Source organism: Triticum dicoccoides, chromosome 6A, assembly GCF_002162155.2.
Source record: "Triticum dicoccoides isolate Atlit2015 ecotype Zavitan chromosome 6A, WEW_v2.0, whole genome shotgun sequence".
Lineage (NCBI taxonomy): Eukaryota > Viridiplantae > Streptophyta > Magnoliopsida > Poales > Poaceae > Triticum > Triticum dicoccoides.
Genome location: NC_041390.1, coordinates 78,350,524 through 78,365,606, shown reverse-complemented (window position 1 = coordinate 78,365,606; position 15,083 = coordinate 78,350,524). Strand labels below are relative to the sequence as shown.

Genomic DNA, 15,083 nt, shown 5'->3' with positions numbered 1-15,083 from the left:
GATTTGTAAAGCACATACGGATCTGATTGTTGCAGACCCGTTGACTAAAACCTCTCTCACAAGCAACATGATCAAACCCAGAACTCATTGAGTGCTAATCACATAGTGATGTGAACTAGATTATTGACTCTAGTAAACTCTTTGGATGTTGGTTACATGGTGATGTGACTTGTGAGTGTTAATCACATGGCGATGTGAACTAGATTATTGACTCTAGTGCAAGTGGGAGACTGTTGGAAATATGCCCTAGAGGCAATAATAAATTGGTTATTATTATATTTCTTTGTTCATGATAATAGTCTTTTATTCATGCTATAACTGTATTATCCGGAAATCGTAATACACATGTGAATACATAGACCACAATATGTCCCTAGTGAGCCTCTAGTTGACTAGCTCGTTGTGATCAACAGATAGTCATGGTTTCCTGACTATGGACATTGGATGTCGTTGATAACGGGATCACATCATTAGGAGAATGATGTGATGGACAAGACCCAATCCTAAGCCTAGCACAAAGATCGTGTAGTTCGTATGCTATAGCTTTTCTAATGTCAAGTATCTTTTCCTTAGACCATGAGATTGTGCAACTCCCGGATACCGTAGGAATGCTTTGGGTGTACCAAACGTCACAACGTAACTGGGTGGCTATAAAGGTGCATTACAGGTATCTCCGAAAGTATCTATTGGGTTGGCACGAATCGAGACTGGGATTTGTCACTCCGTGTAAACGGAGAGGTTTCTCTGGGCCCACTCGGTAGGACATCATCATAATGTGTGACCAAGGGTTTGATCACGGGATGATGTGTTGCGGAACGAGTAAAGAGACTTGCCGGTAACGAGATTGAACAAGGTATCGGTATACCGACGATCGAATCTCGGGCAAGTAAAATACCGCTAGACAAAGGGAATTGTATACGGGATCGATTGAGTCCTTGACATCGTGGTTCATCCGATGAGATCATCGTGGAACATATGGGAGCCAACATGGGTATCCAGATCCCGCTGTTGGTTATTGACCGGAGAACGTCTCGGTCATGTCTGCATGATTCCCGAACCTGTAGGGTCTACACACTTAAGGTTCGATGACGCTAGGGTTATAAAGGAAGTTTGTATGTGGTTACCGAATGTTGTTCGGAGTCCCGGATGAGATCCCGGACGTCACGAGGAGTTCCGGAATGGTCCGGAGGTAAAGATTTATATATGGGAAGTCCTGTTTTGGTCACCGGAAAAGTTTCGGGTTTTATCGGTAACGTACCGGGACCACCGAGAGGGTCCCGGGGGTCCACCAAGTGGGGCCACCTGCCCCAGAAGGCTGCGTGGGCCAAGTGTGGGAGGGGACCCGCCCCTAGGAGGGCTGGTGCGCCCCCCACAAGGGACCCAAGGCGCAAGGGAGAGTGGAGGGGGCAAACCCTAGGGCAGATGGGCCCTAAGGCCCACCCCAGGCGCGCCTCCCCTCTCTCCCCCTCTTGGCCGCCTCCCCAAGCCCCATCTAGGGCTGGCCGCACCCCTTGGGGGGGGGGAAACCCTAGATGGGGGCGTAGCCCTCCCCTTCCCCTATATATATGAGGCCTAGGGGCTGCCCAATACACGCGATTAGATCTCTCGTTGGTGCAGCCCTGCGTCTCTTCTTCCTCCTCTTCTAGCCACGCTCCTCCACCACCACCACGCCGTTGTGCTGCTGCTGGATGAAGTCTTCCTCAACCTCTCCCTCTCTCCTTGCTGGATCAAGGCATGGGAGACGTCACCGGACTGTACGTGTGTTGAACGCGGAGGTGCCGTCCGTTCGGCACTTGGTCATCAGTGATTTGGATCACGACGAGTACGACTCCATCAACCCCGTTCACTTGAACGCTTCCGCTTAGCGATCTACAAGGGTATGTAGATGCACTCTCCTTCCCCTCGTTGTTGGTTTCTCCATAGATAGATCTTGGTGACACGTAGGAAAATTTTGAATTTCTGCTACGTTCCCCAACACGATCCACAAGACGGGCTTTTGCAATTGTGTCATAAATTCCCAGTAACCTCCACATTTCCACTGCTCTGCCACAACTAAATAAGAGATGATGGATGTCTTCAGCCCCTTGATGGCAAATCAGACAACTTCCATCAGTACCAACGTGCCTGTTTGCCAAGATTGATTTTAATGGGATTAATCCATGAAGGGCCCTCCAGCCGAATATTTTCACTTTTCCCGGGACTTTGAGCTTCCATAGGATTGTCCAAACTGGATTTGACATTGATGGTCCTGTTATTGCCGACAAAGATCTTGAGCTGAACTGATGTTTCCATTCACAATGGTATGCCGATCTTACCGAAAAATTCCATTACTATTGCCATGCCAGGCTACAAAATCGTCAAATCCGTGGTGGCTTAAGGGAATCTATAGGATCCGACTAACATCCACTAGGTTGAATATCCCACGTATTAACTCCTCGTCCCACTGCTCGGTAACAGGATCAATAAGTTCATTGACTTTAGTAATTAGAACACCACCCCTCGGTGTAATAATTTGTCTAGTAGGGCTCGAGGGAATCCAATGGTCCTCCCAAATATTGATCTTTTCCCCAGTGCCATTCCTCCATATGTGCCCACGCTTGAATGTCTGAATACCCACTACTAAGCTCTGCCAAGTAAAGGAAGATCCTTTCTTGGGCCCTGCTTTTTAAAATATCACCAGAGGGGTAGTATTTTGCTCTCAGTACCCTTGCACAAAGGGATTCAGGTTCATCAATCAGCCTCCATACTTGCTTAGCTAGCATTGCCAAGTTAAAATAGTGGAGATCACGAAAGCCCATTCCTCCATCTTTTTTAGGGAAACATAATTTCCACCATGTCCACCAGTGCATTCTTTTAGTATTCTCATCATCTCCCCACCAGAATTTTGCTATAACATCTATGATATCCTTGCAAATGCCTTTATGGAGCTTAAAAACTGACATTGCAAAAACAGGTATAGACTAAGCCACAACCTTTAATAAAATTTCTTTACCTTGTATAGACAGTTGTTTCTCATTCCATCCCTTTGTTCTGAAGCATACCCTCTAAACAAAGTGCTTAAAATAGTCACTTCTATCTGCTCCTACTAGTGCCGGAAGACCCAAATATTTGTCAGATAGTGCTTCAGTATCAATGTTCAAACACTGACATATCTCTGTTTTTATATAAACATCCGTATTTGGACTGAAGAAAACACTCGATTTTGTTGCACTCACCATCTGTCCAGAATTTGCACAATAAATTTCAAGTGCCTGTTGTAAGGAAGTTGCATTATTCATATCCGCCTTCATGAGAATTAAGGAATCATCAGCAAATAAAAGGTGTGAAACTGACGGTGCATTTCTGCACACCTTAATCCCATCCATGCCACCAACTTCTTCTTCGTACAACAGTAAACTTGAGAGAGCTTCTGCACAAATTAAAAACAAATATGGGGAGAGAGGGTCTCCCTGTCTTATGCCACGTGTCGGGATGAATTTTTCAGTCTCCTGTGAATTATACCGGATAGTATAGTTAACTGAAGATACACACGCCATCATCATATTCACCCATTTTTCATGGAACCCAAGCTTCAACATCATATTCTTGAGAAATATCCACTCCACTTTGTCGTACGCTTTGTGCATATCAAGCTTAACAGCACAAAGACCTGTCTTTCCTTTCCTTTTATTTTTGATGGTATGTACACATTCATATGCCACCAGCACATTATCTGTAATGAGTCGCCCCGGGACAAAAGCGCTCTGAGTGGGAGAAATGATATCTGGTAATATATGTTTGAGTCTGAAAGCTAGCATTTTGGAGATTATTTTATATATCACATTACAAAGACTAATTGGACGGAATTGCGTAATAAGCTCCGGTGACTCCGTCTTTGGAATTAGAACCACCACTGTTTCATTCCAATTTTCAGGGATATGTCCATCATTTATTGCTTTCAGTACCTCTTCTGTAATATTGTCTCCTACAATGTGCCAAAATTTCTTGTAAAACGGAGCATGCAATCCATCCGGCCCAGGTGCTTTCAAATCCCCTATGCTGTATACTGCCTTCTTCACATCATTAGCTGTGAAGGGTGCTAATAACATATCATTCATTGCATGTGTAACTTTTGGAGTAATCTTGTCCAGCAGTGCAGCATCTATTTCATTTACCTCAGCAGAAAACAGGTGAGAGAAATAATTGACAATCCAATCATTCATTCGATCACTACCTTCCAGTCAGTCCCCAGAGTCATTCTTCAGTCGTTTTATATAGTTTTTCTTCCGCCGCGCAGAAGCATACGCGTTGAAGAAATCAGTATTCCTGTCCCCCCTGACAAGCCAGTCGGCCCTCGAGCGTTGCGCCCACAGTATCTCCTGCTGTTCCAAAAGATTTTCAATTAAAGCTGCTAATTCTTTCCTCTGTGATTCTGCATCTGCTGTCATCGGCCCTGACAAGACCTTGTCCAGCTTCCTCTACGCCCGCCTGATTCTGTGCGTTGGCTTCTTCAGAACATTTTTATCCCAGTCATGAAGCTTTGCATGCAAGTGCTGAAGCCTACTATTCACATCTCGTCCCTGGTGCATGCAGAAGGGCATCTTGCCATGCATTATGAACTACCTCATTGACGTTATCCTCTCTTAACCACCGTGCCTCAAATCATTTTGCTGGTCTACTTCCCGTATTTACCTGATTAAAATACTCAGTGTTCAGTAAGAGATGCCGGTGGTCAGAGTGACTGAAGGGGAGATTAAGGAGAGCAGCCGACGGCATCATATGGATCCAATCCGAGTTGGCGATTGCTCTATCCAGGCGTTCTCTAATAGCTCCTCTCTTCCAGGTAAACAGTTCGCCTTCAAAGCCAATATCATGAAGATCACATGCCTCCATTGCATGCTTAAAAGCATTCATATAATTTTGGGGTCTTGGGTTTCCCCCCTCCTTCTCATGATTGTATAGTATTTCATTGAAATCACCCACCACAACCCAGGGCATACTGTGTCGGGAATGTAAAGCTCTTATGTGATCCCATGTTTTATATTTGTCCTCCCACCTAAATTCTCCATACATGCCAGTAAATCTCCATATCTTCTCATCCTCTTCTACTTGTGCATCAATATAATTGGTATGACAAAATAGCTGACTAATCTTTACCTCCTTTCTCCATAACAACAAAACTCCTCCTGTTTGTCCATTGCTACGACTGACAATTTTCTGATCCATCTTTAGTCGCCTTCTCAAACATTCAGCCGGAAAAGTATCAAGATGCGTTTCCGACTAAAACAACACCTCGGGGCAATACTGCCTCTGGAGATCCAGAAGCGCGCGAACTGCCGGTTCATTGCCCAACCCCCGACAGTTGAGAGATAATATTTTCATTGCTCCCGGCGGTCACCCTCGAGGGGAGCCGCCGATCCAAAATTATGCTCCTCTTCCACTGTATCAATTGCTTCTCCATTTAGACCTCTCAGCTTCTTTCTGTTAACATTTTTTTGAGGTGTAGACAATGGATCCGAAGTACAACTTCCGTCAAGTATATCTACCTTATTTCCCACATTATACTTACCCCCAGCAGGGACAATAGCTCCTGAAGAAGGAGACTCTGCAGTTCCGGCATTGGAATTTAAGGTCAAACGTTTCCTAGCTAATGTCCCGATCTCAGCCATTGTCACATCCATGCTATGCTTCCTTCCATCTGAAGGCTCAACTGTATTAATTTCAGTAACATTTGGATCTTGTGGAGCGAATGTGGCGTTCCATCTCCAACTCTCCAGGACATTATATCTTTTATCTCGGTCGAACCTACTATCATAATCATCAGCAGGTGGTCCACCTCTTCCAAAACCACGACCAGAACCAGCACCTGTCCTTCCTCTACCTGACCCCCTTCCTAGTCCACGGCCTCCACCACGATTGCGCCATTCATCAGCTAGTATAAAGTCACCCCACTCGAATTTGGCCACATCATGCTCACCCGTCCCACATTCCTGGTACCAATGGCCTAACAAGCCACAATGCCCATAGAAAACAGGAAGTTTTTCATACTTAATTTGATACCAGTCTTTCTTTCCTCCTTTTGTTATGGATGCAAATCTTTCTAGTTTCTTGTTCACATCCTGTAGGACTTTTACTCGAACAAAAGCTCCAAGATAATCAGCAGGGAGTTGAATCTGCACTTCAAGGATTCTTCACATCCTTCTACACATCCCTTTGATGACCACTTCATTCAGATAATTGTCTGGGAGTTTCAAAACCCTCGCCCATACAACAATCTTGTCTAGTTTTACTGTTCTCGGGTTAGTGAACCCATCATATTCCTCCATAATCACCGCCTGATTGCGAAAAAGCCATGGGCCATTGATCATCGCGGTATTCCAATCCCCCAAACATCCAAATTGGACGGTGAATAGATTCTGTTCGATCATGCGCCAGCGAACAGCTTTCGCGGGATTCCAAGCGGATCTCATATCCCCGTATAGAGCCGAAGGGGAAAACCCCTTGTTGGTATGGACTCGCACGATAGCAAGCCACTTCGCCTGGATCTCCTGTTCAACAACCTCCTCCTCCCAGATGAAATCATCCCCATCATCTTCATGTAACTCAAGACGATTAAGCAGGTCTTCTACATCCTCGATCTCCTTTCCCTTCCTTTGCGATCCACCTCCCTCCGCCATTAAGGCAACCTGGACAGAAGGGTTCGAGGACACACTCAAAGTTGCCGATAGAACGAGGCTAGGAGGTGGCAAGGCCGTCTCCGGATCGATCTTAAAGAAATCCGGGGCCAAGAGCGCCAGGAAGGATCACTCTTGACGTGAGTCACCGGAGGAGAGAGAAACCCTAGCTTTACGAGCTAGGGGACGTCCGGATCGATTACTCCTCGGGCGTGAATTGATCGATAATGAAGACCAAGTTTTCTATCCGTAATAAGGCCTATTCTTTTTATCTCCCCACTAGATTGATATTTCTGTCTGTTCTCCGTCTCTTAATTCTCCGGCAGTTTGCTCAGCTATTAATTCCCTTCTTTGTCTCTTCATTCTCTGGTAGTTTCCTTGGCTATTAATCCCCTCGTGTGATCTACTGTCCATTGTCGATCCATTCCGAAGTAGAACGGCCAAATTCACCTGCACTCTGATGGAAGATAGATCTCACGTGTAGTTTGTCCTTCCTGTCAATCATACACTCCACCAAAAGCAAACAAGAAAGGGGAGGCGTTTTGATTTTCGGTTTGTGTTTTTTTTCGTCCTTGGCCGAAATGGCCGAATTTGAGGAATTTTAAATTTTTCGGCAAAATCTCGGACGAAATTTCAAAATCAAAATTTAAAAATTTGGCCGAAATTTGTCCGAAATTCGGCCAAAATTCGAAAAAGATTTGAAATAAAATAGAGCATAAATATAGCAGCACAACGACCATCAGGATTGATCATATAAACTTCAGCAAATAAGCTCTAGGGATTAATAAAACTGCATCTGTCCAACTTAACATGCACACATTAGTTATAAAGTGGCCTCCATCATAACCCTTAACAGTCCAACATCAGTTCAAGCATCACAGTGTAGTTCAGAGTTTAAATAGTCCGGTACAGCCAACATACTTAAAGGATTACACATAGAAACAACAGCTCCAAAAGACAACCATCGAAGCATGACATTGAAACAGAAGCTCCAAGCTTGCCTACATCCAAAAGCTTATTGATATCCTTGGTTATTCTTCAAATGCCATTTCTGGTTTAGAGAAAACAGAGGAAGGGTCAGGATGGAGGTAGTTCTGCATCGGAATTATCTTCCGCCACTTTGTGTATAAAAAATAAAATGGACTAACAGGACAAGTAAGTGGCTAGTAGAACAATAGTCAAATGTTATGCATGCTCATGAATCAAATAACAAATCTACTACAACAATATAGTTTTTTATTCACCAAAAAGCTTCAGGAGCAAAGGTTAAATTCCTCCATATACTAGAATGATGAATTCTAGTTCATAGTTTGTACTCCAGCACAACAAAACTCTAAGGATACAAAGAAAGCGACATAGACACAAACAACCCATTGTTGGCTTGGACTAGCCATTTGTCAATTGTCATACAGAAGGAAAATCCACGGTGAAAAATGTGAATCAAAAATCATGCATAAGCTCAAACATATTACAAGATAAATACAGTGGTTAATATACCTATAAAACAGCAGCTCCAAGCTTGCATACATCCAAAAGCTTCTTGATATCCTTAGTTCTTCATGTGGCATTTCTAGTTTAGAGAAAACAAAGAAAGGATCAGGATGGATGTAGTTTAACACCAGAATTTTCTTCTTCCACTTTGTGCATAATGAAATAAAATGGACTAACAGGGAAGTGTCTAGTGCAACAATAGTCAAGTGGTAACAATTCAGGATAATATGAATACATTGCTTAACATGATAACGAGGCTAGGCATGGATAGAAAGCGAACACATCTAAGTAACTAGCAGCTCCAAGTAACTAAAATTTTCTAAGAAATTATCATGAATCATAAAACACTAAAAAGAAGAGACTTACAAGCAGATTCTAAGCAACAGGGTATGGGCTGTTGACGTCCTTGCTCCTTGGTCTTCTTCTTGACAAGCCGTACAGATCTACGGGTCTCCAAATTGCCATCTCTTGGCGGTGCGTCCTTTTCCACTTGAATTTGTGTCTCTTTTTTCTTTAGGTTGCACCCCCACCTTTGTACTTTAGGCTGCAGTACACACAATCAAAACCACCATAATACGGCCATGCATGGTTCCAAGGATCATATAAGTTATTGTCTTTAATTTCTGCATTGCAAAGTTACAAACAACATCACTTTAAAATGAACCTAGCAAATCAAGATCATATGGTTCCATTTGCATCGTGTGAACAAGCATAGCATAGTAATACCTTTGCAAGATCTTTGGGCACCACTTGCATTTGCATCGTGATTGCCACTGCCACTCCTATTTGCAGTTCTAGGACCTGAAAATCACATGCCAAAAGAACAACGGCCAGTTATGAAGAGTAGGTAACTAAGGAAGCAACCCTTGCTTACTTTGGTGTCCTCATATGAATTATAAACAAAAACAGTACAGCTTAATGCTCTCTAGTCTAGATACTAAGGAATAAGTAATTTATATACAACCTGATGCTCTAGTTTGCCAAAAAGACAAGTCAAAACTATGATCTATTATTGAGAAAGATACTGCAAAGCTTAGTTCTAGAACCACCACTTAATGATACCGCTGAACATTGAAATTAACCATCGGTCAACATCTAAATAATACACAAGTAACACAACTGATTTTTTATTGGACGTTCTGTAGATCTAAATAAATGATCAATTCAAACATGAGATGCTTCTGCAAACATACAAGCCAGTGGTTGGACGTGATAAAAAAACTTTAATATCGCACACAAGCATCATCTCAACAGCTCAAAAACAAGCACACAACCCAGATCTATGGAACGATTATATGTTTTAGGATATTCAGAATAACATTTAGAACCCACTTTTTTGTTGGACCAAAATAAACATTACCAGATCGTGAGCATCCTTAGTGACTACCAGATGCATGTATGTTTCAGATTATATACCAAACCAAAACATTGTGAGACTCCTTGGTGACTACCAGATGCGTATATTTCAGATTAATAATCTCACTGCTATACGTTCAACTCATGAAGACTCACTTTTTCCCCGCGTATGATGTATGCATTTGCCAGCCATTTACTAGGGACCTCTCCTAAATCTAAAGCAGCACAAGTAGACACAGATTATAACCAAGAAACAAAGCAACATCGATCTGAAATTGCTGAAGAACTGAAACTGCATACACGTACTTGGACGAGACAAATTGCTGAAGACTGAAACTGCATATGCGTACTGAAAACTGCATCAAGAACATCTGTACCTTGCCGATCAAGTGGCCGCCCTCCATGCTGCTGCTGCTGCTGCCCCGTGCTACTGCCTCCATTGAACTGGTCGGCTCGCGCACCATCAGCTCTGATGCCGCAGCCGCCGAGCACCATGATGCAGTCTTGGAGAAGCAAAGGACAGGAAGTGGATGGGGTGGAGGTGAGGAATATGGAGGAGGGCCGGAGAAGTGAGCGCCTTGGCCGGAGCTGTGGAGGAGGGCGAGGAGATTGGGTGGAAGTGCTCGCCTGAGATGTGTCCTGTGCGCAACGGCGGCGCCACACACAGGAGGAGGGACAGAAAACGAGCGATTCTAGGGTTAGGCTGTTGTGTTCAGTGGTTTTGTCTCAGCGGAAGCCTTACAGTAAGGCTCTCGAAGCTGGGCCGGGCAAAAAAAATCAAACTGGGCCAAATTATTCGTCTGATAGGCCCATATATCGGCCCCTAGCGAGACGGCCGAAATTCGTTTTTTTGGGCCGAAAATCAAAACGCATCCAACGACGAAGTGATGGTCTGATGGTCCCTCCTTTCCTGCTTGTGTAGGACGCACAGAGGAGAGCGACCTATCAAGCGGCTCCGTACAGCGCCGCCGCGGGGCAGCATCGAGGACGGCCTCCCTCCTTCCAGCACTCTTCTTTCCCCACTTCTGGCACCAGATCGAGAAAAGATGCAACTCGACTTGTTGTTGTTTCGTACCACCACAGCGAGTATTTCCGCTTCCACTGCGATGCCTCCTCCCGGGTCGTTCCCCGTAGTTGTGGGTGAAGGCGTGCTCTATCGCACCTCAGAGAAAACGTTGGCAGGGTTGTCTACACCTCAAACACCGTTCTCCAGGAAAATGGGTGTCCGACAGCCAATGGCTCGATTTGTGGTGAATTGGTGACAGGTTTTCCGTTCTCCGTTCTCTTTTTTGCATTATTAAAGATTAATCATAGGTCTTAGTTCAGTTTCAATGGAAGTCGAAGACACTACTACTTCAGTCTTTATGATGTTTATTGGTATTGTTTTTATTAGTAAGCACGGTTGTTTTTATTGGACACTACTGCTTCACTATCTTCAGGTGGAACACATATGAGATTATCCTGTGGAACTGTACATGAGTGCTTGCACAGGAAAATCATCCTATCATCCATCATGTCCAACCTGAATCTTGGTATGTCTTTGCTCACCTATTCTATAGGATTCCCTTAAATGAACTACAGTGCACGTGAATATATATAACCGATTTCAGTTATTAATTATCATCGATCTGGTTTTAAGCTACTAATTTATATATGTTTACGTACCAGGTTACTATTTGTATCTGCATATTCAGGGACATGATGTTCTCTTTCTTTTGCAAAAATATTACTAGGATGTCATATTGAGTTCATATATGGCATGTCATAGAAACATTTGCTTTGCAGCTTTTTGTACTAATTATTGTGTTGAAATATGCCATTGTTCTCTTATATTTGCATCAAAATCAGTTGCGAACAAGTTAATTTGCTAAGTATTGTTGGAAATATGCCCTAGAGGCAATAATAAATTAGTTATTATTATATTTCCTTGTTCATGATAATCGTTTATTATCCATGCTATAATTGTATTGATAGGAAACTTAGATACATGTGTGGATACATAGACAATACCATGTCCCTAGTAAGCCTCTAGTTGACTAGCTCGTTGATCAATAGATGGTTACGGTTTCCTGACCATGGACATTGGATGTCGTTGATAACGGGATCACATCATTAGGAGAATGATGTGATGGACAAGACCCAATCCTAAGCCTAGCACAAAGATCGTGTAGTTCGTATGCTAAAGCTTTTCTATTGTCAAGTATCATTTCCTTAGACCATGAGATTGTGCAACTCCCGGATACCATAGGAATGCTTTGGGTGTATCAAACGTCACAACGTAATTGGGTGACTATAAAGGTGCACTACAGGTATCTCCGAAAGTGTCTGTTGGGTTGGCACGAATCGAGACTAGGATTTGTCACTCCGTGTGACGGAGAGGTATCTCTGGGCCCACTCGGTAGGACATCATCATAATGTGCACAATGTGATCAAGGAGTTGATCACGGGATGATGTGTTACGGAATGAGTAAAGAGACTTACCGGTAACGAGATTGAACAAGGTATCGGGATACCGACGATCGAATCTCGGGCAAGTATCGTACCGCTAGACAAAGGGAATTGTATACGGGATTGATTAAGTCCTTGACATCGTGGTTCATCCGATGAGATCATCATGGAACATGTGGGAGCCAACATGGGTATCCAGATCCCGCTGTTGGTTATTGACCGGAGAACGTCTCGGTCATGTCTGCATGGTTCCCGAACCCGTAGGGTCTACACACTTAAGGTTCGATGACGCTAGGGTTATAATGTTGGAAATATGCCCTAGAGGCAATAATAAAAGTGTTATTATTATATTTCTTTGTTCATGATAATAGTCTTTTATTCATGCTATAACTGTATTATCCGGAAATCGTAATACACGTGTGAATACATAGACCACAATATGTCCCTAGTGAGCCTCTAGTTGACTAGCTCATTGTGATCAACAGATAGTCATGGTTTCCTGGCTATGGACATTGGATGTCGTTGATAACGGGATCACATCATTAGGAGAATTATGTGATGGACAAGACCCAATCCTAAGCATAGCACAAAGATCGTGTAGTTCGTTTGCTAGAGCTTTGCCAATGTCAAGTATCTCTTCCTTTGACCATGAGAGCGTGTAACTCCTGGATACCGTAGGAGTGCTTTGGGTGTATCAAACGTCACAACGTAACTGGGTGACTATAAAGGTGCACTACAGGTATCTCCGAAAGTATCTATTGTTTTATGCGGATCGAGACTGGGATTTGTCACTCCGTGTAAACGGGGAGGTATCTCTGGGCCCACTCGGTAGGACATCATCATAATGTGCACAATGTGACCAAGGGGTTGATCACGGGATGATGTGTTACGGAACGAGTAAAGAGACTTGCCGGTAACGAGATTGAACAAGGTATCGGTATACCGACGATCGAATCTCGGGCAAGTAAAATACCGCTAGACAAAGGGAACTGTATACGGGATCGATTGAGTCCTTGACATCGTGGTTCATCCGATGAGATCATCGTGGAACATGTGGGAGCCAACATGGGTATCCAGATCCCGCTGTTGGTTATTGACCGGAGAACGTCTCGGTCATGTCTGCATGTCTCCCGAACCCGTAGGGTCTACACACTTAAGGTTCGATGACGCTAGGGTTATAAAGGAAGCTTGTATGTGGTTACCGAATGTTGTCCGGAGTCCCGGATGAGATCCCGGACGTCACGAGGAGTTCCAGAATGGTCCGGAGGTAAAGATTTATATATGGGAAGTCCTGTTTCGGCCATCAGGACAAGTTTCGGGGTCATCGGTATTGTACCGGGACCACCGGAAGGGTCCCGGGGGCCCACCGGGTGGGGCCACCTGCCCCGGGGGGCCACATGGGCTGTAGGGGGTGTGCCTTGGCCTACATGGGCCAAGGGCACCAGCCCCTAGAGGCCCATGCGCCAAGATATAGGAAAAAGGGGAGAGTCCTCAAGGGGGAAGGCACCTCCGAGGTGCCTTGGGGAGGATGGACTCCTCCCCCCCTCTTAGCCGCACCCCTTTCTTCGAGGAAGGGGCAAGGCTGCGCCTCCCCCCTCTCCCCTGCCCCTATATATAGTGGAGGGGAGGGAGGGCATCCATACCTGAGCCCTTGGCGCCTCCCTCCCTCCCGTGACACCTTCTCCTCTCCCGTTGGTGCTTGGCGAAGCCCTGCAGGATTGCCATGCTCCTCCATCACCACCACGCCATTGTGCTGCTGCTGGATGGAGTCTTCCTCAACCTCTCCCTCTCTCCTTGCTGGATCAAGGCGTGGGAGACATCGTCGAGCTGTACGTGTGTTGAACGCGGAGGTGCCGTCCGTTCGGCACTAGGATCATCGGTGATCTGAATCACGACGAGTACGACTCCATCAACCCCGTTCACTTGAACGCTTCCGCTTAGCGATCTACAAGGGTATGTAGATGCACTCTCCTTCTACTCGTAGCTGGTTTCTCCATAGATAGATCTTGGTGACACGTAGGAAAATTTTGAATTTCTGCTACGTAACCCAACAGTGGCATCATGAGCTAGGTCTATTGCGTAGATTCTTTGCACGAGTAGAACACAAAGTAGTTGTGGGCGTTGATGTTGTTCAATATGCTTACCGTTACTAGTCCAATATTGTTTCGACGGTATTGTGGGATGAAGCGGCCCGGACCGACCTTACACGTACTCTTACGTGAGACAGGTTCCACCGATTGACATGCACTTGGTGCATAAGGTGGCTAGCGGGTGCCAGTCTCTCCCACTTTAGTCGGAACGGATTCGATGAAAAGGGTCCTTATGAAGGGTAAATAGCAATTGGCATATCACGTTGTGGTTCATGCGTAGGTAAGAAACGTTCTTGCTACAAACCCATAGCAGCCACGTAAAACATGCAAACAACAATTAGAGGACGTCTAACTTGTTTTTGCAGGGTATGCTATGTGATGTGATATGGCCAAAAAGGATGTGATGAATGATATATGTGATGTATGAGATTGATCATGTTCTTGTAATAGGAATCACGACTTGCATGTCGATGAGTAAGACAACCGGCAGGAGCCATAGGAGTTGTCTTTATTTATTTGTGACCTGCGTGTCAACTTAAACGTCATGTAATTACTTTACTTTATTGCTAACCGTTAGCCATAGTAGTAGAAGTAATAGTTGGCGAGGCAACTTCATGAAGACACGATGATGGAGATCATGATGATGGAGATCATGGTGTCATGCCGGTGACGATGATGATCATGGAGCCCCGAAGATGAAGATCAAAAGGAGCAAAATGATATTGGCCATATCATGTCACTATTTGATTGCATGTGATGTTTATCATGTTTATGCATCTTGTTTACTTAGGACGACGGTAGTAAATAAGATGATCCCTTACAAAATTTCAAGAAGTGTTCTCCCCTAACTGTGCACCGTTGCTACAGTTCGTCGCTTCTAAGCACCACGTGATGATCGGGTGTGATGGATTCTTACGTTCACATACAACGGGTGTAAGACAGTTTTACACAGTGAAAACACTTAGGGTTAACTTGACGAGCCTAGCATGTGCAGACATGGCCTCGGAACACGGAGACCGAAAGGTCGAGCATGAGTCGTATAGTA

The 15,083-nt window shown here is 44.5% G+C and overlaps 1 protein-coding gene across 3 annotated transcripts; it reads right to left on the bottom strand.

Moving 5' to 3' along the window:
• Positions 1-7,493: 7,493 nt before the first annotated feature.
• On the bottom strand, positions 7,494-10,181 carry LOC119314213. Of its 3 annotated transcripts, none has more exons than XR_005152237.1 (5): positions 9,878-10,181; positions 8,871-8,945; positions 8,511-8,767; positions 8,151-8,223; positions 7,494-7,704 (listed from the first exon to the last, which is right to left on the bottom strand). XR_005152237.1 is itself a non-coding variant. In XM_037588973.1 (4 exons), coding segments are annotated over exons 1-4 (342 nt in total). In that variant the 5' UTR covers positions 9,965-10,181; the 3' UTR covers positions 7,893-8,221. The 3 variants fall into 3 exon arrangements, 1 of the variants encoding a protein (XP_037444870.1); XR_005152236.1 differs by having other exon boundaries at positions 8,511-8,688; XM_037588973.1 differs by lacking the exon at positions 7,494-7,704 and having other exon boundaries at positions 7,893-8,223; positions 8,511-8,688.
• Positions 10,182-15,083: the final 4,902 nt, after the last annotated feature.